At 34.8% G+C, this 24,782-nt stretch overlaps 1 protein-coding gene across 1 annotated transcript in view; it reads left to right on the forward strand.

The window, feature by feature from the left end:
• ASCC3 (activating signal cointegrator 1 complex subunit 3) overlaps positions 1-24,782 on the forward strand; it is a 277,788-nt gene that overhangs the window by 230,526 nt on the left and 22,480 nt on the right. The window contains exons 35-36 of the mRNA XM_035321897.1: positions 6,941-7,052; positions 7,336-7,470. Of these exons, the coding sequence (XP_035177788.1) occupies positions 6,941-7,052; positions 7,336-7,470 (247 nt within the window). The remainder of the gene's footprint in view (positions 1-6,940; positions 7,053-7,335; positions 7,471-24,782) is intronic.

The following is a 24,782-nucleotide window of genomic DNA, read 5'->3' on the forward strand; positions in this document are numbered from 1 at the left end:
ATTTTCTTGACATTCTCTCCATTATGAAACAACAACTATTTTCTACCCAGCAGGTGACTGTACCTTACTGGTGAATAATTCCCATATGCATGTTTGGTAAATTGCCTTGGGATTCTTTGGCATGAAAGGCATTGCATGCGATGCTGTAAATCCCCTTAGATAATATGCAGAAGATTTATATTCTCATTTATTGCCAGTTTTAGCTACTTGTATATTAAAGCTGCATAAACAAATGTAGGATCCTTCTATTCCAAACCAGTACTGTAAAATGCCTTACTAAATCCTGCAATTTATTCTATTTGAGTAATATTAATCTAACTTAATAGTGAGATACAGATCGAAGTATCCTTTGGCTTTAAGTAGTCAGGTTTCTTCCAAACATGCTGTCATTAAGATTTTTGGGGGGACATAAGATAATTCATTAGACTAGTAATACTGGCTTTTTAAATGGTGTTGAAAATCTTTGCATGCTATAATGTGTTTTTTTGTTTGTTTTGTTTTGTTTTCCATCAAGCTATTTTAATTTTCCTACTGGATGAAGCTTTGTACCCTGCAATCTGTGAAATGGGTTTTAACTTCATAGTTAAGAGTAGTAGTTGAGCTGGGGTTGCTGAGCGCCACTTTCGTTTAGTGGCATACCAAATAGCAATATGCATGCTGTTCAAGAGATAATGTACAAAGGAAATAAATAAAATGTATTATTTTATAATAAATAATATTAGTCTAAATAAAACTGTTTACCAAAGTCTATCAGTCTCAATATCCATAGTTTTTTTTCCCCTTCCCCAAAGCAATTAGTCCTAAATGTAGAGATTTTTGAATTTGCAATTTAAGTCAAAGTTTCTGTACTACTTTAGTCAAGTGCTACAATGTGTTCTTTTCTCCACATGCAACTTCAGCCTTTATTTTCCCTACTTAGTCAAGATAATGTTTAAAGACAGATCAACTAAGTGCCCTTTTCTTTGTAAGGGGCTATTTTGAGAGGCTCGTCTGTCATAGCTAGCAGACTGAAGACTTAGGCAGATCTCCTTTCCTTGGCCGGAATGCTTTGACTGTTTCATTCTTTTACTCTTATAAAAGATTACAGTCTGCAACTTTCTACAACAGAGAAATTGCTATGGGAAACGTTTTCTGTAAATCGGGTTATGATATTTTCCAGATACATATGCAGTAAAAGAGAAATAGAGATTGACAACATATGTAAAGCTAAGCAGAATCAGCTTTCATTTGAAATGTTAATTTTTAGATGTTCTGAGAATACACATCACATCACAGTTAAAATGTGTTTCATGTATTTGTAAATATTCAGATATATATCTGCACTTGTAAAATTAGTTTTCCATGTGAATAGCTTGTGAAGACATGTAAAAAAAAGTTTATTAATTCTGAGAATTGTTAAAAAATTTTCACTTTATCTTAGTCTTTTATTAATGAAGTGAAAAAATGATATGGCATAAATTATAATTAAATGAAATTTTCTCCAACTGATACTCTTGTCATTAATCATACACTTATATTTTACTTTAAATTTCCTTTTCTCGGTATAATTAGCTGAGCTTGTCCAATAGTATGAATAAGACAGCAGAATAAAAATGATTATAATCACTGTATCATAACAGTTTCTGCAATCAAAGTGACAGCTAGTATCAGCCAGTCAAGGTAGAATAATATGTATAATGACAAAATCACGAGACTTTTAGGGCTAGTTTGGAAGTATGTCAGAAAGGGGATTAGTGAAGAAAGTTAAATTAACTAAGAGATGAGATGCAAAAGTTTATCAATAGCTACTAAGAACCGAAGATAAGAAGGTGAAGATGTATTACACTGCAGTAGTTACCAGTATCCTCATTTGGAGTTGGTAAACATATTTTTCAGGATGGATTCTGTCTTTCACAGTAACACGTACTCTGTCATGTTTATATATTTCCCTTCATAACACGAGCTTGTTTTTTATGCAGTTAGGGTCCCAGTGATGTGAAAACTACAGAAATGTAGTTCATGGGATACTTTTGCCAAACTACTCATAGGAACGAAGTTCTACTGATTCTCTCAGACTAGGAAGTCACACACTGCTGGGTATTAGAGCCACCTCCTATTGCCCAGTCTGCTGTGGTCTTCTGGCAGAATGCAAGGCTCAAGACCCTGCATCTTCCCATTCAGAAAGTGAATTCATGTAATTGTCTTCCTACTCTTGGATATGATTTTACTGGACAAATTATCTGTTGGGATGTATCCTAGAAAAAAATGCTCAATCAATATGTAAACAATTTGACATGTGCCTGTTACCTCTGGTTTCTCATATTATAAATACCTATTAAAAGGTAATCTTACATGGAAATATTTTAATTAGAAGCACTGACATGGTAGCAAATAGTTTCCTGATTCCAGAGTTAATCACGAGGAAATACTAAAAACTGATTAAAGATATCAGAGTATCTGTCAAAGTATTCCTCATACCTGGCATAACCAAATATATGAATGCAAGAAAATAATGTGTACAGGTGAAATATAGGCAGAGATTACTGGCTGTAGTATTTGTGCATGCTTTAGTGCATTTTAGTCAGCCAGTCCCAGACTGCAGAGTGATGCCTTATCAACAGAAGTTAATTGGTACATTGTCACATGGCTCTGCCTTTGAAAGTCCATCAGTTGTGCCATATACTCAGTATCATTTGCATGGTACCATTTTGAAAGTCACAGCCACCACAGGCCACAAACGTATGAAAGCAAACACAATTGATAATTGCAGCAAAAGATATTTATGAAGGTGACTATCTGTTCTTGTCCCGTACTTGTTTATAACAAAATTCAGCTTTCAGGACAGCAAAATCTGAGAAAGCACACATTCTTGCAATCAAGTGAATGCTGTAGATTTGTTTTTCATGCATTTTCAAATGGCCTTCCAGCTAGCAAGTTTCTTCTTTTAATATTTTTGGCTGACTGCTACCGATTTTCATTATGTGTGTCACTATTACTGCCGTATAATCTGAACATAAAAAACATGGTGCTGTAACAAATGACTTCACAGCATTGACAGTTATAGCAGGACCATTTCAAGGCTGATGAAAAATTTCCCAGGGAGATCTCAGGTCAGGTTTACATAAGCTAAACAGGAAATGATGGCTAACATTCACATTAAATCCTAAATGTTTTGTGTAACTTCATCTACATTTTATGTTCCTGCACGTCTCTGTCTTTCTCAGCTGATGAAATTCCACACTTCCTTAGATTAGAGAAAGAAGTTTATGTTTCAGGGTTTGTTGTTCTTAGTAAGCTTTACAAGGTTTGGGATTTAAAATATATTATTTTAAAGCAAATAAAAAGTTCCTTCAGTTTTTGATTGTTTAAATTTTACATACTTTGTAAATTTTTATGATACCTAGGGGTTTGTTATTGCTTTTTCCCAATGGACTACTAATGGAAGTTAGCCTGTCTAGCCCATGTGCTAGATGCTGTTAGGATAAAACTGCCTTTGACTTTCACACCTCTCAGGGGACGAGTAATTGTTGTGTTCAAACAGCCTGTAATTGTGATCCCGCTGGCTTTCTCAGTACGCTTCTGGCTATTAGAATCATTAAACAACTCAGCACCTGTTAACAGCATTGTAAATATTCAACCCTGCTTGTGTGCAGGTTGAGTCCAATATAGGAGAAGGCTTACAGAGACCAGCCTCATAAATTAGAGCTTCTGACAAGTCAATTATTGTGAAACTGGGCTTCACTGTGAAATAAATGAAATGGTGTGCTGATAAAAAGGTAGGCTGTCTGTTTATAGCAAAGAGAAAATAATGACTAGATGATTCAATGCAGTGAGCATGAAACTGCATTGTTTTTATTCTTTATCTGTAATTAAATAGTTAGGTAATAAAGCTTCATTGTAGACCTCACATACAATGCAGGTTTTTTTATATTTGGAGCATACCAACATGCAAAATTCAACTTGCTTTTATGTCTGCACAATCAAAATACTGCCTAATGCTGCGTAATACCTCTGTTTTTGCTAATGATTTTAACATCATCTTTCTAGATGAATGGCTCTGCTTTTTATTAGGGCAAAATGTGCTGAGTGACCAAGAAGCTCCTGTGAGTGTGCTCAAAACTATACCTACCCTATTATAGATAGTAGTTAAAACACATTGGTACCACTTCAGTCAAGAATACAAATAATCTAAGATATTTCTTTGCATTGTTTTATTTGTACTAGGCAGATAGATACACCTCTGACAATAATTTACCAAAACCCAGCAAATCTTAAATTCATACAATTTTAAAAGGCATTTTAATGCCTTTTATGATTAAGTCTTCAGTGTGAAATACTCCAAATCAGAGTACAAAATAAAATCCTTTTGAATTCCTATCTTAAGCTACAACCTCAACAAAATAACGTCATTGTATTGCCCATATCTCTTCCTTTGTTTTATCAGCATTCATCATCAGCATTGTGGTACTGCAAATAGTAGTGCTGAAATGATATGGTGGAAGTCTGAATACTGTGACAATGAAGTGCTTTAATTAGAGTCATTTCAATAGTCTTCAAAACACTAATGAATCATTAGTGGTTTAGATGTATAAAATAGAAAATCCTTTTACATCCATAAACAATTTATGTAGTTAATTTGCTTGGATTCTTTTCAGAAGGTAAGCAAAATGATACAAAGTAATTTCTACTAATAAACAGAATCTAATGTGTTTGGTGCTAAAATGTCAGGCAGATAAAAGCTGCAGATAACCATTTTCTGTCATTACTATGTTACTTCAGTAAATTACATGACCTATGAAAATTAAGTTGCTGAAAATAGAGTGTACTTTTGCTGCAAGTAAGTTTTCTTTGCATAAGGCTGGCAACGTGGCTGTCTGCTATATAAAACTTGTTAGTCAAGATAATTACTTCTTCACTTTGTTTTGTTTTGGACAACAGTTACAAGTATTTGAGATCATCTCAATGAGAACCAATATAAAATACTATGAAGCTGAATACTCCACTGCCAAATACTTTGTTGTTGTCTAATGTAGCTGTCTGTTTTCTCCTATCTGAACAGAGTTTTATTATTTATTTATTTATTTATTTTCGTGATACCAGTGTTCTACTCCAACTTTACTCCATTGCAAGTGAACATTCAGGGAACTGACCCCATAATTTACAGTTAATAACAAGGAAAAAAATTGAAATGACTGTATGGCTACTTAGCACGCAGCTTTTTTCACTTACGTTACTGACATTCAAAAATTAGATAAAGGAAATAGCATTGTTTATCTCAGATAATGTTAATAGAACTATCATGGAAGGGTTCTTGCAGTACTTAACACAATTCCATCTTCTGAAATTTGCTAACAGCATTATTACAGGGAAGGAAATAGAATTTAAATCAGAGAGGGGGATTCATCTGCCCCAAATATATCACCAACAACTGAACTGATTGTCTAAAGTCCCTTTTTTATACAGTAATCATATTTCACCTCATCTAGAAACAGAAATCTAAAATACCTGCAATGAATAGCATTATCTAAGTGCATCTTTCTCTCCATTGGCCGTAAAGACAGTTGAAAAGACTAACTCAGGTGTTGCTGTTGCTATGTAAAATCAAATGAAATGAATCTCAGCACACTGTTATGCAGCCTGTTGTAAACCTGCACAACGTAACACTGAAAGAACATAATATTTCTTCCTTACAGCATGTGGTATTGTTTCCAGTGGAGATGCTGAGTACACAGTTGAAACAGTAGGACATTTAGTAAAGCAGCCAGTATGAACAAAGGAGCATCTTTCATCATTGCAGCAGCCTCAGTAGCAGTCTCACATATGTGTGACAATAATTTACAGAATTAAGTGAGCAGGGACAACCTTTTTTACCGTGCTTTTTAATAATTCAATAAATCAGGGTGGTTGGTTTTTTTGTTTGTTTCAATTCTCCATTGAAATTGTATGATTTACCTGCACTGCATGAATTCAGAATTCTGAAACTTTCTAAGCATGCTCAGTTTTTCTTTACTTTTCATTGAATTTAAATGTTACTTTCTGAATTTGTGCCTTTGTTGAATATAGTACCGAAGATCTTAATACATTTTTATCTGTAATTTTTCAGATTAAAGGTATCCCTGAAATTGTTAGTTTGTGTAAGAATCTTATAATACAGGTTAAGTTCTAGAATCAAGGAGTGCAATCTTCAGTCACTGTGTATTTTTTGTATGCTAGCATAACACAGTGTTTTGGTACAGTTTTTAAACATTTTTCCTTAATACAGAGAACTAAGAACCAATGTTACTACATATAGTTTACCCAAATACTTTCACCTAAAAAAGAACATGTGAAGTAAATATATTGGCAAATGCCCCATTCCATACTTTCTAGTAATTGTAATTTTGAGAATAAAATGAGACAGAATTGTAAGAACAGATACTAAGATTTGGATTTACATAAATTTACTTATTCAAGAGATGTCACTATATGCCTAGTTTTTTAATTATCAGAGTTCCAGGATATAAGAGCATTTGCTATCCGTGGTGGTTTTTCTTCCTTTCTCTTGAAGTTAAAATACTGTTATTTATGTTAGTATTGTTTATTCATTTTCATACTTATGTAATCAGGACAGCATACCTATGCAATCAGGAACATTTTCCAGCTAACAAAATGCAGCAAGTCAAGTTCTGTCTGTATCAACTTTTCTATTAATAGCCAGGAAAACTACCATATTTCCATATACACATGCTAGTTAGTATTGTTTTGATTATTCACACAAACTATTTAAACTATATAAACTATGTTAGATTATATGAGGGAATAGTTCTGTGTTTAATTGTTTAATGTGGATATTTGTTGTTCCAAGTGTGTGTGTGTGTGTGTATTATAGCAGCCTTGTAAGTTTTCCTACAATATGTTATTGTTTAAAATTTTCAGTGTATCAAAAGCATTCATGTAATACATCTGTTTTCAATTCTTCTAGTTACTATAACTTGGATGATGTGAGCCATGACACTATGAATAAGTACCTCTCGAGCCTTGTTGAGAAATCCCTCTTTGATTTGGAATGTTCCTACTGTATTGAAATTGGGGAGGTAAGATCAATTTGTGCCTTACAAGCTTCAGTAAGATACATGCTCCTAAAAGTTGAGAGCAATAAGATACATGCTTGATTTGAGGTGCTTGTGTTTGTCTTTGGAGCTATTTGTAAGACTTACGTTGAAAACTGAGTTTAATCAGGTTGGCAGCTAAGTTATGTTGTTAAACTATTTTTGCTCTTCTCTTTTATAATGTAGTCTTGAAATATTTTAGTTTTGTAGGAGCCATGCATATTTGAACCATGTAAGAAACATGTATATTTGATTCCCCTTCTAACAGGATAATCGCAGCATCGAACCTCTGACATACGGCCGCATTGCTTCCTATTACTACTTGAAGCATCCAACTATTGGGATGTTCAAAGACCAGTTGAAACCTGAAAGTAATATTGAAGAATTGCTCTTAATTCTGACAGTAAGTGATGATATTTTCTTAATTTAAACATATGTAACTCATGACTCTTAAAGACATGTATATGAAAAACATTCCAAAATATTTTTAAAAAGCCGTTCTTCTGTAATTTCTTTTTTCTTTGTCGTTGTTTTGAGAAATACAACTGAATCATTTTTGATGTTTCAAGTGCTTCATTGAATCAGTATGTCAAAATTATTCTGTATACCTGTTTCTCTTAAGTCCCTTTATAATCTTATGGATTTATACAAATCTGATTATTTATTTTCTATTTTTTCAAAGTTAGGTAGAATACTGAAATCCTGGAATAATTGCATGTCAACTTCCCAGATCTATACCAGGGCCATCACTTTGCACTGGGACAATCTGGAAGATACAGCAGCTTTAACAAGTTGGGGGACATAATAAGCAAGATCAGTTTCCTAAAATGCCTTCCTTTCCTTCTCCCAGGCACCTCACAATCCCTGAGACCTGCAACAAAGCCAATTTATACAGTTAATCTAGTGACTGTTTAGTAGGGAAGTGCAGTGGATGCAAGGCAATACATTTTAGGGTACAAATCCAGAAGTATGGTAAAAATGCAGCATGATAGTATTATGTCATCATAAAAGAATCAGGTTTTACATATTTTTAAGTATTTACACTTCTATATCTACAAAATATTCTCTTTCAAAATTGTATAATTCCACTTCTATGTACGTATATTTCAAAGGAAGATGTGGCAAAATACTATCCAGGAATACTTATTTCTGCCCACTTATGATTAAAGTCTCTGCTATATTATATACATTATACAAGTGGCCAAAATTCTTTAATATCCAAATTTCCAAGTGTTGACCTTAATATCAGGAGTTCCGTTTATGTATGTTACTTGTATATTTATTGTTTTGACATGCTGCCAAAACTTCTCTGACAAGAAATAAAAGCAGAAAAATAAAAATAGTTATTCAATAGTTTGCATTTCGACAAAACCTGATCAGCATTTTATGACACTAGGAAAGCCACTTCTCTAGTATAAAGACTTTCTTCCTGACAAATTTAAAGCGCCTGCTGCAAACATTTAGAGTGTTACAGCTCAGAAATAAAGGCTGCAGTAATCTTTTATAATGGAAAGTGGTAGACAACCTAAATAGAGGTATTGCTGTCACTGACCCTACAGTATTTGTTGTTCTGCTGTCAGAAAATATTGTAAATTCTAACAAATAAAATGCAGTATATTCAGCTGAATTCAGAATGGTAATAAATCAAGAGGCCTATATATTCGGTATGTAAAATAACTGAAAAAAAGAAATGCCTACAATGAACACAAGTTAAATAATGTAATATTCAGTACTCAAGGTGAGAGAGCTATACTCCAGTTCCTGTCTGTTTTAAAAATTTTCTCCACTTAGAAACTTCAGAAAAAAAAATAAAACAAATTTGTAGAGGGAAGCTTGGGAATAGGATTAGCAAATACTGAGTGATGTTTCATGACATTACCTAAGAAAATGAATAGCATAGGGAAAATGAATGGTATAAGCAGATCCTAGTACTGTCCATCTTGTGCCAGTGCTCCTCATCCATCTAAACAGCTTATATCCATGAAGCACAAAGGAAAATGTCAAATACTTCTAACATAGACAAAACCTAAGGTGTTGGGGAGTGATTGCAAAATTTAACGTTCATTATTTTTTTCTATTTTTTTTCTTTTGCTGGACATATAATCTTATGAGTTGTCAATTTACAGTATTGAGAGGAATGAGACTAAAAGTAAAATCAGTTGGGGGTCAAAATGTGCCAAATGTGTCAATCTGAAAGATGAAAAGCATGTATGAATGCTGGATGCCATTAAACCGGCCTTTTTTCTTACTTTTATGCAGATGTTATTTTCATAATTACTAGTGGAATTACAATTCTTTCTTGTTAAAGGTGTAAATTGAAAGTTTTTTTCAATCTGATGTAGTGTTGAAAAGAATTGCCATTTCAGCAGAGTTATTGCCAAGTATTTTTTTTCCCCTAAACACTGTGAATTAATGAGTTTTATAATTACGGCAGTTGCTTCACACCTCTATTGTTAACCAATGACATTACATCTGCCTTGCTCCACTGGTGCCCTCCTCCTTCTCATTGAAGCATTTAGCAGTTTTGGCAATAGGGAATTACATGGCATGGGGTAAGTAGTCTAATTAGGTATAAGTGAAAATCCTGAGGGAACAGGATATTTAAAAGTAATTTGAAGAATCTCTTAATGATGCTGGAACTGAAAGCTGTAGTTTTAGTGGAAAAGGCCTCTTATCATTGCAAAACCTGATGATAACTGTGGTAATTTTGATGATCACTCAGTTTTAAAGTTTGAATTTTGGACTATGTATGTTATTTAAAAACAGCTATCCAGAAACTTTTTTTCAAATGCAGCAGGGTTTTGTAGATATGACATATGGTCTATTTTTTTTATTGTTGGCATTGTTCATAGTCTTTAGGCATTTACAGGTTGGTCTGATGTATATAAGAAAGGCAGAAGTGTACAACCATAACAAAGAAAATCCTAATGTTACAGGTTTGGAATGTGATATTTACAAGTTTTTGCTGAATTGTCAATGTGCATGTTGAAAAGGAGCAAAAGGTCATCTAAAACAAAACCAAGAAAAAAAAGTAAGATAGCATTCAAGAATTCAGAAATTTGTGATCATATTAACGGCTTTAAATCTGACTGTGATTAAGGTATTTTGAGTTTCAGGTTGATATTCTGCAATACTAATGAGAGTGTTCAGAGTTCTGGATCATTTACCAGAATTGTGACTGAATCTTTGCAACTCATATGGCAAAGTAGTTTAAAGTCGTTCTCTTTGCAGTGCTGATGGGTGTCTCAGAAAAGTCACTTGATAGCAAGATTTGTTCCATTTAGTAGTAAACACAATTAATAATCTTCTCCAGTATCCATTCTTTTCTCTGTCTTTATTTTATCTTTTCATTTGGTCATCTTCCAGATGGCAAGATCAAATGATTATTTTTTTTTCAGTATGGTTTGGGGGTTGGTCTGTCCATAGCATGAGCAGGAATATGGCACATGGGAACAGCCCCACAGACATTTTAGAACTATATAGTAATAAGTGATACAAACAGGTGGGTTACAATTCCCTCATGCTTTCCCTTCTTGTCTCAATAAATCTGGGTGTGAGATGTTTAACCTGTTTTGGCCTTGCAGCTAGCAGTCAAAGTTCAGACACAGTTACTTTTGTAAAACTGACTTGTGCTGGTAGGCCTGTAATTTTTCTGAGAAAAAATCCTTGATGCTTTTTCATAGAGTTTTCTTTAAAACTTTCCTAGCTGTGCTTCAGGCAGTAGTAATCTAAATAAGCTTAATCATTTCTGAGTTATCGTGCTTCCTGAATTAAGTATTATTGAAGAGAAAGTGTTCATGAATTATTCCTGGCAGCCTGGATTTCCCTGGGGTACCTAAAACTATCTCCTCTTATTCTGAAAATTTAGAGATTAAAACAAAGGTCTAGGTGAAAAACAATGAGAGATACTTTGGAGTATTTTTTGTCATTTTCTGTACTGAAGTAGTAGTCATTACAAGTCTTGTTAGAGAAAAATTAGAAAATGAGGTCTATCTTGGTAATAGTTCAGACCTATGCTGGCTAGATCCACTAGCTTCATAAATTTGGCGATTTTCTACTACACTTATCAGATTAACTGACTAGGACTCCTATATACTGAGCAAATACCATATTGTTCATACAATGCCGAGAAGAAGATAGCATCTTTCAGATCTTATTTTGTCTGCATGTTGCTCCTTTTTTTTCTATTTTTGCATTCTACCTGCAAAAAAAGAACTGGTTTGTATTCTTGTGCCTACTGTTACATCTTTCATGTAACTGGCTATAAGAGGCTATCTTCCTTCTATCTGGTTGCTTAGGGATGGAACAGCATGGTATTTGTGTTATAGTGTAGCATAAGTATCCTCCTTTCCATGTTATAAGCTTCATACTCAGGTATCCACATACCTCTTTCCTATATTTTTATTTGATGTTTGACATGGTTTTGTTACAGTGGCGTCTGTTACTGTTGTGAAACTCAGCAGAAAATTTGAGATTGCTGAAATAGCAGATTTGGAAGGTGGAAGAAAAAAGTTCATTAAATAGGCACTTTCTATTCCAGATACATAAATAACAAAAGAGTAATGTTATTAATACCTTATGTGTCTTTTATTATCTGTTAAGTATTTGTACTGTGAGATTAGAGGTAACTCACCTAACCTATAACTTTATCTTCTGTTCATCAACATTGGAGCATTGTTTTCTAATCAGGAAAACGTGCATATTTGTGAATATTTACACGTACAGTCTAAAACAATTTTACTTCTTAAACAGGATTCTGTCTTTAAGCTTTTGGTTCAGTGTCCCATGAAGGGTCCACAAAGGTTTTTGACTCAGTGATAAACGATGTTTTACAACAGGTTCCCAGTTAGATGCCATGACAAATTAATCAGTTACAAAAATACTATCCAAGAGCAAGCTAATGTGAACTGCTTTGTATAATACTTTGCAAGCCAGAGCAGAGAGAGTGCATTTTTTTTTATTATTTTTTTTAAGATACTATGTAAAACTGTTTTTCTGTTCCATAAGCTTTTTTGGAAAAACAATCAGATCAGTCTTCCTAATTCGGCCATTGTCTAGTTTACATATGTGTTTAATTTAGACTAAAATAAAGGTGCCATTATGATTTTCTTCAAGGCATAAAAGAACAGTAAGACTATATTCATTGTGTTACTCTTTTTAAATACAGCATTTCATTGTCAAGAATAGAAATACTTCATCACAAACTTTATATCAAATGAAAGGCAATTATGTTACATTCTGACTTGTAAAGAATTTACATATGTGATTTCACATATATTGTGCATTCTCAACAATATGAACATGACCACTGTGACTACAGTACAACTAGGAATGGGCTTCATGCATTGCATGTGCTTTTAGTGAACCTTGATGATGGGAGAAAACAGTTATTTCTAGCCATTTAATCTTTTCTTCACAATAAAACCCTATACAGGACTGTTCAGTTTCATAAATTTCATCCCAAACATAGCCATTTACAGGATCATGCATGTAATTTTTATACAGCTTACTTATATGCTCCGTATTTTAATATTTTATAACTCTTGTGCTCTAGTTCCCACAAGGAACATCTAGAAGGTATCACAGTGTTTTAAATAAAATAGTTTAAATTTGAAAATTGTGTTTGCTTTAATAACAATAAAAGAAAATGCTGTAGTGAATTTTAATGCCATCTAAATTTCATTATCTATATCTACTGTATTCAAAACATTTCATACTTAGCAGAAAGACTAAAAGTAATACTTAGGCACATTAGATTTGTCTTGATTTTTTTTATTGTCCCAGTAGATGGAGCAGTTTTGAATATAGTCATTGTAGTACTTGAATATGGTCATTTTTTTACTAGAATGATACCACAATTTCTTATAATTCTCTTTTCAAATGATTATTTGGTTTTCAGTTTGAAAGCATCATATGCTGCCTGCCTTCCCAGAAAAGCACAATCAGTTGGTAAATCAGGATGAAAATGCCTACCGCCAACAGCTAACTATACATGGCATAAGTCTTTCATTTTTATGGCATCAATAAGAAAGAATTATGTTCAACACCAGAAAATATAAAACCTCTCTCCCTATCTCCAGTACACATGACTTTCTGATTAACAAATCTCCTTTCTCCTCTAATCTTCTTACTCATTTTCTGTCATTACTTGCCAGTTTGAAAAACTGAATCAATACTCAGTCAAATTAAAACCTATTTTAAAGTTGAACTTAAAGGTTTCTGACATACATTTCCCACCAAGTAGGTCACAAGACAAAAACTGTTACCTTAGAAATAATGTAGTATTTTTAATTTTTTATCATAGAATGGCTCAGGTTGGAAGGGACCTTAAAAATCATCTAGTTCCAACCCCCCTGCCATAGGCAGGGATGCCACCCACTAGATCAGGTTGGCCAAGGCCCCATCCAACCTGGTCTTGAACACCTCCAGGGATGGGGCATCCACAACCTCTCTGGGCAACCTGAGCCAATGCCTTACCACCCTCTGAGTGAAGAATTTCCTCCTAACCTATAATCTAAATCTCCTCTCTTTCCATTTAAAACCATTCCCCCTTGTTCCATCATAATCTGACTGAGCAAAACATGCAGTATCCAAGGGAAAAAGTATATATAGCTACAGTAGCGGAAACCAGTAGGCTTGGCGTATATCCCTGTTTCAAACATTTGCTTTAGTAACTATTTTTGTCAGAAAAATGTAGACTTAAACTCCTTTATCAGGAGATGTAGTTGCAGTTGTAGCAGTGAAACACTCCTATTTACTATTTTGATGTTCCAGGAAACTGTTGTGCTTATCTGCTAGGTAATGGTAGTAGTCCTCTGCTGGTCTCACGCTCATAAATGTGAACATTGGTTGCCATCTGTGGCAAATCAGTGCTTGTCATTGGTGTATATACACTACTGTGCAAGTTAGGTGATAGCAAGCTTGGTTTAGCTAACTGCTTAAAATAAAACTGCAGGCAATTCAACTTCACATCATTTTTCTTCTTTCTTTTCTTTTTCTTTTTATTTTTTTTAAGCACAGGAGTCTTTTACTAGATATTGGAGTCCATTACTTATGGTTAGAATTGTAGCCATCATCATTGTGTGAGATTTCAACCTTTGCATAGTTGTGTATATGCAGTCAATACGTTACAAAATATTCATATAAATAGCTGAAAACTGACATTTTTTGAGCAGTCATGACATATGGCTCTATTTTCAAATAAGCAGTATGTTTGTAGAAGCAATGTCTTTGTGGTTTTTGCAACAAAATAAAGTTTTAAAGCTCTTCATTGAGGTGAAGCTGAACATGACAGAGTTCTCATGTCCGAGGTGTTCCAAAAGGCAGTCTGACAAGCTCAGAGTGCCTTTAGCCGGTAAGTATGAGTTCAGCCTACTCTGTCCTTCCCAATTTATAACTTAAGCAAGATAGACAAATTTAGGTTGCAGCATGTAGTTTGTTTTTCTTCACTGGTCTCTAGTTACTGCCTTTGCTTTTGATAGAATTACACTGTTGTACTATAAATTAAAGAAGTTACAATTATATTGCTAATGCATTTGTTTTCACAGAATTCAAGGCACTTAGTGACACTAACTCAGCCTTACTGACTGCTGTTTAAAGGCTCAGAAGTGTTTGTCGCTGTCAGCAAAGAAGTTACTGCACTGACTTGTAAAACTGTTAAGGAAGAGGGTGTCAGTTTGTAGCTGTTTCTCTTTGTAGCTGTTTCTCTCACTGGAACTAAAATCTTTGGGATAAGGATTGGTTTGGCTATAACAATTACATCATACAAGATTGGTATCTAGTATATATTGTGCCTTTAGCATAGTAGTTTTTTAAAAAAAGAACATAAGAGGATTACTGAGCAGTCATTAATGAAGTATCTGACACTTGTATTTTCCTTATTTACATTTAGATTCTTTCTTTGTCTCATTCTTTCTTTTTTTTCTTTTTCTTTTTTTTTTTTCCTGATACAGCCTGGCTATCTTCAGAAGGTTGAATTTTGGTTTAAATCTTGCTGTTGCACATTACTACATATGACCTTTTAAGAAATCAGTCTTGTATTATTTCGGTCACTTTATTTCATAGTTACTTGGGTAGCTTTTGCTACCTACAATGCTAGAAGAAATTGCAGAGGTATTTTTGCTATTAAGATGTCAAAACTTTTGTTAACATTTCAAAAAGTTAATATATACATTTGTAAATTTGGTATTGCATAGTCAACTTGCTTTAGAGAACAAACAGCTGCAGATTTTCTTCACCTCTGCAGCTTTTCTTTCAAAAAATATGAATGCTTCTGTGTGCGAGTAAAACTGTATTATAAACACATTGTTGTTTCCCAGTATGGTGTGCAGTTATTATCCTAACAGCAGTGAAGACTTTGAAAGTAAAGACTTTTTATGCACATTTTCAAGTAATTTTAATGATGCTTAAATACAACTTATCTTAAATTACTGTAGATTGTTGTTGTGCTTCCCATATAAGAGTCAAATCACATGTCACCAATTTGATTGGATTGCCCACATACCAACTTCCTACTCCCTTTCCTTTCTGTCTTCCAGTGGAAAAGCCTCACAAGCCAGCAGAGATTATTCAGATTACTAGTTTTCAGAAAAAGAAAATATCTCAAATCTATTCCTCTCACCTTAGAGGGTGATAAAATGGCTAAAATCCATCTCACAATAGGTTTCTTAAATCTTTTTTCTGTCAAGGTGAAGGCATCCTACCATGTGTGCTTATACTGTTTGGTGTGTATATGTGCAAGCATGTATACTTGCAAAATATTTTGTAAATACAACTGATGCATACAATATAGAGAAATTTTACCTTAAACATTAAATTATGTATTGCACAGTATCCTGTAGGTTAATGAGAGTAGTTCAAACTTTTATCATTTTCTTAAGGCAGCAAGGAAATATAAACAACATCAGGTGTAGATATTTTTTTTTCTTCTGTATATGATTGTCTTAGTATTTACTATATGCAGTCATATAAGATGCTAATTTGAATACTTCTTCAGCTATAAGAATGCATGTTTGCTTTCTCTTGATTCACACAGAACAGATGGATGCTTGACTGCCTGCTAATCCACAGCTGGAATGGTTTCAGCGGTTTCCACGTTGCTGGGTTAGAGTGGCTTTTCTAGTGGACTGAGAGGGCAGCAAGAGAGGGATATCATTATTCATCAGTATCCCAGTGGGATTGCTGCCAGCAGAGATTAATTTTTTCTGTTATGCTTGTAAAACAAGCTCAGGTGGAGTCTCTAATCCTCAGGGCACGGGTGGCAGATCAAGGAAGATGCTACAAAGCTAGTTAATTTTCAGATTCTAGGGGAAACAGAAGCTCTGTTAGATGTATAAATACATGATTGCAAATTTAAGTAGCTCAAATCCAAATGGGATCTTCCCAGACATCTGGTACTGAAAATCTCTGTTTTCTTTGTCTTTTGAAATAAGTTCTTGAAACTTTACACGAGAGGTAAAATATGTGCAACTCTCCTAATCATCAGTTGTCTTTCCATATATTTTTTGTAAATATAGCTTTTACAAGGTAGTTCAGATAGATGAATGTTTGTATTTGCAGGTAGAAAAGATATGGTATAAGTCTATAAGAAAACTGAGTTTATGGTGTTCTCGTAAATCTGTGTGCCGTGAACATCATCAAGAAAATTTGTAACTGGCCATCCAAGATAACTTACATCTGCCATACTAATGCATGGTATGCCCCATTCAGGTAAAGGTATGTTCTGTTAATGTCATATGTGGGTAAAGGCCATTTTTAACATGTTACTCAGTTTGTCTGAACTCCTGTCATTCATTATTAGTAGAACGTTTTCAAGTTAAGCACAACAAAATAATGGCAGACTGTCGTAAATGTTTAATAGATTTCAAATATTTTTCCTTTTACTTATTTTCTTTATTTACTCAGTGATTGCCCTTCTTCCAGACCATTGTAATTATCTTCTACTTCTGCATTACGCCGTAGCTCTTGAGTTCTTCAAAACATTGGGTTAGATTTTCAAGCAATGTTAATCTACGTAGTTCTGAAACAAGTGGAGATGTGCCAGTTTTTATCAGCAGGGAACTACCCTTATTAAAATTTACTTGCAGCAGCTGTCACTTCCTCTCACAGTTGTTGGTTGTTGGGTGTTTTTTTTTTTTTTTTTACTATATTAAACTATTTTCCTTTAAAAGTTTTGCTGCTCAGAGTGAGACCAGTAGCATTGGCTTGCAAAAAAAGACACTGTGCATGTAGGCACCTTCCAAGTTTCCCATATATTTCTGCCAGTTCACATTGTTTTTCTATTATTCTGGGCTTGAGCCTCTCTTGAACAGAGACCACTAGTCATTTCACCACATGATGACAGGTATTCATGCTTGTGAACTTTTTATTCCCTTTTGTCTCTGGTCACATAGTAGTTTAGATCCAGAATTTAATCCAGTAGAAAAATGCGGCAGTGTGTGTTTGTGGCTCCCCACTAGGGGAGCTGCCACAGGTCAGCAAATCTGAAATCCGGTTTTCAACACGCAGAGCTTTTACAGCTTGCCATTAACATATACAGTATGTACGGGCCCCATTTCACATTGAGAATTAATAGTGCTTATTCCTGTCTCCATGTGGAGTTGCGTTAACTTAATGCAGAGGTCTGTTAACTTCTTCCCTGAATCTGGGCTCTGCACTGGAAGATCCCAATGGAGGATCAAAACTGAAGATGGAAAACGACTGAACGCTTTCCCAGGGAAAGCTGCATGCCAAGATTTGCTATAACAATTTTTATTGCTATCATCATCTCAATCAGCATTTGAGCCAGCTGATTGAGCCAAATTCAGCTTCTAAATGTGGACAAATGTCCAAATGGAACTGAAATAGATTTCTCATGACAATCACACTTTTGAATGTATAGTCAGAGAGATTTTCCCATTTTTCTGTTAGAACATTACTGAGTTCATGTACTGAAAAGCTTTTCTGTATTACTGCAGAAATTTCAATATGACCAAACCCAGTTGTTTTTAAGTATTTCCCATAATATGACTTGAGATTACAAGGGAAGAAAATTGTGGGTCACTGTCCCGTCTAGATATTGAGATATATATATAAAAAAAGTGGTGATTATAATGCATTCAGAATGTGCAGGTTCATAGCATTCTCATGAAAACTAATAGGAAAAGTCAGGTATCTTGGAGAGCTGAAAATCTCAAATATACCATTTCCAGTGATAAAATGTAATAATTCTCTCACGTCACTATAATTCACTTTATAAATGGAATTTGTACCATTCAATTTATAGTTATTTGCTATGGTCAAAGTAGCTTATTCTAGGTGAATAATGTGTATGCCATATCAGTTTCAGATGTTTGCTCTTATTTTTGTCTTCCTTTACTCTTCCTTTTGCATTTATATTTTCTTGAATTGTGCAAGCATTGCAGGCTTAGTGACTTAAAAACGTTAGAGTGAACTAAAGCCATCTTTATGAACGATGCAGAGGCTTAATACTATGAAAGTACCTCCACATTTAGGGAATAATAAATGTATTGTAAGAAAGTTTTTTAGGATTTGCCAAAAAAGTAGCACTGAATTATGATTGTGACCATAAACTTATGAAATATGGATTGTGAGTTAAGGCTTCCTGAAAATCATGAATTCATTCCTTGTTTTAATATGTTATAGTAAAGTACATAACTTAAAAAGTAAATAATTCTGAAGCAAAATGATTCTGTAAGTATATATTTTAGTACTTGGTAAACCAACTACAATGATTTTATTATCTATTACTTTGTTTTCTGGTACAGTGAAACTTAGCTTCTCTGATACACTTAGAAAATTTCACCAAAAAAAAAAAAAAAAAAGACAAATCGACTTTCATGTTATTACAGAAGTGCTAAGAATCATTTTTCCATGTCATATTATTGTTATTTCATACAGTCCTCTCTCACACATGTATTAGCAGTCTTGCATTTTCTTTTAGCAGCTCCATGCTGAAGCAGAGCTCTGTAATTTAACTTCATACTTCAGAAGTTCCCCAGTCTGCCAGGTCACTCCATGCTACTGGTAGCTAATATTGCTGACCTCTTATTGCTCTGTGCACAGTGGCAAAGGTCTTTCAAACTCCTGACCTCTGGTCATCAGGAATGTCATCAGTAGTTTGTAGTTTGGATGTTTTAAGTAAGAGGTAAACTTGTGAAATTGAAACCCTTTGGGGTATTTTTAAGTGATCACTCAACTGTTTCATTGCCCTAGCTTATGCTTTTTATGATCTCTGTAATTGTAAAATTTGTGGTGTTTGTCAGATGAAGCTATTTCAGAAAACATTAAACAATTGTCTGTTTAAAGTGAGAAATCTGAGGATACAGTTATATATGATTTCTCCGATTGGTAATGTGAGAACTTTATAAGAATTGTAAGTATTTTTAACCTATATGTTCTTATAAACTAAGTTTGTAGATGCCAATACTGAAATGTGCCCATTTTAAATTCTGAAACATAATTGTAAATCATTATTAGTATAATATTAGATTTGCTTTTTTACATAATTGCATTTTGATGGGTTTTACAACTTTCTCTCTTAAACTTCTCATGCTTAGCTGGAAATTTCCAATGCCTTCCCTGGTGAGTCTTAAAACTAGAGGCAGAGTTTAGAGCCCAGTCTCAGTATTTTGCTCCTACATAGTTAATTGGGTTACCTTTATAATTTGAATACTATACTTTTGTTGTTGTTGTTGGCACCTATCTCTTTATGTAGGAATGCATTAACCACTAATGGAAAAACAAGTAAAATAGTTAAAGGTTAGTATTTGTTCCAAAAAGATACTGAGAAGCTCTTATCCCTTAGCTCTCCTATGCATATCTGTTTGTTTTCCTCCTGTCTTTTTTCCAAAAGTAGGAGTGGAAGGTACTCCAGCAAAGTGCTGGAGAAGTGGCAAGATCATTTTGCTGTTACCCAGGCTGGAGTTCAGGCAGGCAGAGTCCCCAGTGGGAGGCACCAGTGCCAAAGAGAGAGCCCCTTCTCCACAGCCAGGGCCAGCTGCTGCCCAGGGGCAGCCACCCTGATTCCTGCCTACCCTACAGCACAGAGGCTGGCACAGGGCTTTGCTGTCTGCCTTTCCTCCCTGCCAGCCGCTGACACTGGTGGGAAGGGGTGGGAAGGCCCCGATGGGAAAGGGACTGCACTGCGGAGTTGGCTCTGACGCGCTGGACGCTATTCAGTTGCACTGCCACATACACATGGAGCTGACGGGGAGAGATGTTATATGGTATATGAAAGCAAGTAGCATGTTTAGAAGTGGCCTCTAATGAATTATGCTATCGTGTAGTAAATATATCTTCTCTAATCTTGCCTGCCAATTTTTGTTTTCTTCTTTTGCATCGTGTTTGCCATTGTTGAAGATCTCAACAAATGTCAGCCTGCCCCATTTCTTAAAAGAGCAGGCCAGGCTGCCCTACAAATCTGGCATGTCACTTCTGCAAAGTTTGTCTTCAGAGTACTTCTTTGTGCAAGTGTCTGCTGCCTAAAAGAGGCCTTCCAGTCTAAATATCACTGTGCAATGTAGCAACTCTAAGCTGGTAGATTTTTTTTTCCTGTTTGTCTATCATATGAATCTTGCAAATGTGTATACAGTTTATTCTTAAAACCCATAACTACTAATATGTTTGTAACTGTCTTTAACTGGGATATTGTCCTAGGCCTTTTAAATACAAGAGTAAAACAACAAGCAAACAAACAAAAAATTAAAACTTTGGAAGTTTGAATTATGTTCCATAAAACTGACACAAAGGCATATATGTTCATGGGCTACCCTATAAACTCCTTAAAATTGGAGTTTATAGTGGAACCACTAACACAGGTATAGTTTTCAGAACAGTAATTCTAGCAAGTACTTCTCCAATTCTGTTTTTCAATCTACTTTAGATTTGGGGTGAGCTGAAAAACAGTTTTTAAGCATGTGGTCAGTTTGCATTTTTTTACTTGAAAAAAATAATTGCACATTAGCCTACGTTTGAACTTCTGATAGCAGAGAACTAAAATTTAATGCATAAAGTATTTTAGTGTTAAGTGCAGAACAGCCATTAAAAAAAAAGATGATACGTTTGCTTTATTAACTAAAAATGGTCCTCCTGTTTTCTCTTTTTTATTGTCCTAGTTGTTGCTTCTAATAGTAATTTACTGGTCTTCTCTCTTTGCACCAGAATCTTGAAAGAGAGCAAAACACATAGCAGGTTTTTAAAGTTCAAAATATGGTGTGCTTGACTTCACTGTATCAATATAAAGAAAAGAAGCATACAGACAGTCAATTCTAAGGTAGTTTCCAATACAGCATCGCTAAAGGAAAGACTACTGGTTCAGCCCTGGAATGTGAGAAACTATTTTTGGTTTGGTTTAGACCCTCATTGTTACAAATTAATCAGCTGCTCTTTAAAGTCTAGAACTCATTAACTTTATAAGTTTTACTGTTCCCATGACTGAACTGAACTTAAAATATTCAAGCTTAGTTGCTCACCTTGATCCCATTTCTGCCTATTCTCAACAAGTACCTTCTACTGTCTTATAGACAGGTGAGAAGAGGTAGTTACTTGGTGTATAAAATATTTCAGAAGGTTTACATGTGGTATATAAGTCTAGAGTTCAGCTTTCACTATAAATCAGTAATTTCAGCCAACCTTATACATTTTGTGAGTAGAGAGAAAATCTGACGGTTTTAGCCCTGTGGGCACTGTGGAGCATAGTACTTAGCATACTGGATACCTTATTTGCATTTCAGTTCAGTCTGACTCCTCAAATACCTCATAGTTACTTGAATATCTTCTGAGGATCAGGGTGTGATTTGATTGCATATCCTTGCAGTCTCAGATCTGAAGCCGAGAGAGAGAAACATTTTTATAAATGAACATTGAAACAAGCCTCACCAGCTCACTACCACATTAAGGTCTGGATCACTTGGGAAGTTGATTGGAAGTAAACATTCTGCTTCAATTTTTTGGTAATTGTGTTGATAAACAGCTGAATATGGGACACTGAGCAATTCAGAACTGAATGTAGTTGTCATGGAAAGCTAAGGTATGATGACAGCTCAAACATTAGCAAGAGAAATTTGAGAATATACTCTTCAGTCTCCAAGAAGAAGGAATAAAAATATCAAATATCTGAAAACTGTAGCACCCAAAAAATTGCAGAACTTTTATTTTAAAATTAGTTGTTTACTTTTAGAACAATTCAAATAAAGAGTGATGAAAAGGTGCATATCTAGAGCACGGTGTTGCATGATCCAGCCAGGACTCTAAGGATTCTGTGGCTGAGGTTATGCAGGAAGCAGAATTCAATTATCAGAATAGCCCCTTGGCCTTGTAAAATGAAACTATCAAGTTTATGCAGGTGCATGTGACATTTCTCACTGGCAAAGCAAGTCGCTGTTTCCTATATGGCCCTGCATCACATACAGGATGAAGTGTAGGACTGAGACAACTCTGACACCTTCAAAACGATGCAGTGGTCTCTAATGCCCAAAAGAAGACATTATTGGGAAAGTCAATCACAGACCAATAGACAAGAGAGAGATGTGATGCAAGGGCCAAATGCTTGATTGCAGAACCCATAGCTAAAATTCCTGGTTATCTCCCGGTATCCCCCTACAATTTATGCTTAACTGTGCAGGGGCTTGCAAACATGTTATTAGCACATGGGCTTCAGTAGTCCCGATTAACGGAAGAAAAGGGGAAAGTGAAAAATGCACAGCAGCTCTTTGTGGTTTAACTATAAAGTTTGTAGTAAGTTTCTTGACTTTAGAGTGGCGATTAATGATTTATACGTAATTTGATCTCTTTCCTCATCTATGGAAGTAAGAAGTATTCAGAGGCAGTGTACTAAAGTAGTATTTATTCTATATTGTGCAGAACAGTTGAGCCTACAGCCTTTACAGAACAGATTGAGATTCATAATGAAAAGGAAAACTAAAATGAAAAAATATTGAGTGAACAGCAGGTCCCATTTGAGGTGATTACAAAGGATGTTTCTTTATTCTGTCTTTTCTTGTGCAACCTGAAAACAGTAGCAGGGGGTTACGAGCAGAGTTCATCACAGAGTTGTCAATCACTGTCATTTAACATTTTGCAATGGAAGATGTCTTTATTCAAGGACAGCTGGGCAAATCAGAGAAACAGATTTGCAGTTAGTAGTCTGTCCAGCCTACACTAAGCAAACAAGGACAGGGTAGACATACTGGCCTCTCACATAAAAATATAATGGACTCTGCTGACCTCGGTGCCCTCCATTCAGCTTCATTCTCAGTTGTATAAAAGCTTCACTACCCATTCTCAATTTCCTTTAATTACCTACATGATGCAGATAAGAAAATGAACCTCACTTACTTACAGTCAGTGATCACAAACAGGAAATTAAGTAGGCAAGTTGTTTAAAATAAGGGGAGTGTTTTGGAGGTAAATAAAACATGTGCTGGGAAAGAATTAGTGAAAACAAATTTTGAGGAGTACCAATTGGTCTGCAGTGACTTGGCTGATCCTTCTTCTTTCTGCTACTTTAAACTGCAAAGCAAAACTAAGTAAAAAATCTCCTTGGTAAATATTCTTTAAAATATCTTTGAAGGAGAAGCAAGTTAAATAAAAAGAGTGAAGCAAACATGCAACCTTCTATAGGGCTTAAAAAGATTGTGACCTTAGGTTCAGAGAATAAATGACCGCAGTTTTCACAAGAGATCTAGCAGAGACATCTCGGATTAAGCAGCAGTTGTCTTTAGACAGACTTCACTTCTAATCTGAAGTCGAGATATTAAATAAATTAATGACATTCTGGTTTCCTTTCCACATAGTAAATTGTCTAATATCTATCTTTCCTTTTCTATTGATATCACCTTTTAGGTGTAGTTTCTTTGTGCAGTTAAAGAAAATAGAAAATGTTTGTGCTGTCGGTTTGGCGGGGGGAGGAGGGTGAAAAACAGCTATGTAGCTTTTCTTTTTTTTTAGAAACTGTCAAAAAAAGCTCTCTCTGTTAGGGCATTAATGAATGGATACAGTACTTTGCAATTCATTTAGGTAGTTCTGTTAGGTGGTTTAAACTTGCAGTTTTTCTTTACCTCACTCTGCACTGGTTAGTCGGTGAATATTTAATTATTATGGAATTGCAGGAAGTTTGATTGGAGATTGAATCTATAAGTTAAGAGGAATATAAAACCTTGAATACTTTAATTTAATGGTCTCTTTGCTAAACCCATAGTTCAGAAGCCTGCCAGGCTACCCAAAATTTTGTGATGAAAGAAATATATTCTCTTAAATAACAAATGGAAAATATATCACATATTATAAAACTCTTACTTGCAAATCTTATATTTTAAACTTTAGAAAGATCATTCTCATTCCAATCAAGAACATGTATGCATACACGTACAAGAGGATTTTGTGGAGGAAAACATCACAAATGTTTTTTGTGATGTTTTTGCTGTCTGCAGCCCAAGTTATAGTTCTTAGGATGCTTCTGTTGAATATTACTTTCAGAGACAGTCTGAGTCTCTGAGAGAGACTCCTACTCTTTAGTAGGAAACTGAGCATCTCTGCTCTGGCCACTTGGACTGTCATACTTGTTACCCTCATCCCCAAGGATGCTGCTGGTAATAACTACATAGATTACCTGTTTGTGTGCACTTCCTTTACAGAACAGTGAGAAAGTTCTTAGGCCATTTTCATTTTTACATGAATGGTATTAGTCCATTCTGGAGCACATAGGATAGTTTTCAG

This window comes from Oxyura jamaicensis, chromosome 3 (genome assembly GCF_011077185.1).
Source record: "Oxyura jamaicensis isolate SHBP4307 breed ruddy duck chromosome 3, BPBGC_Ojam_1.0, whole genome shotgun sequence".
NCBI classification, from domain to species: domain Eukaryota; kingdom Metazoa; phylum Chordata; class Aves; order Anseriformes; family Anatidae; genus Oxyura; species Oxyura jamaicensis.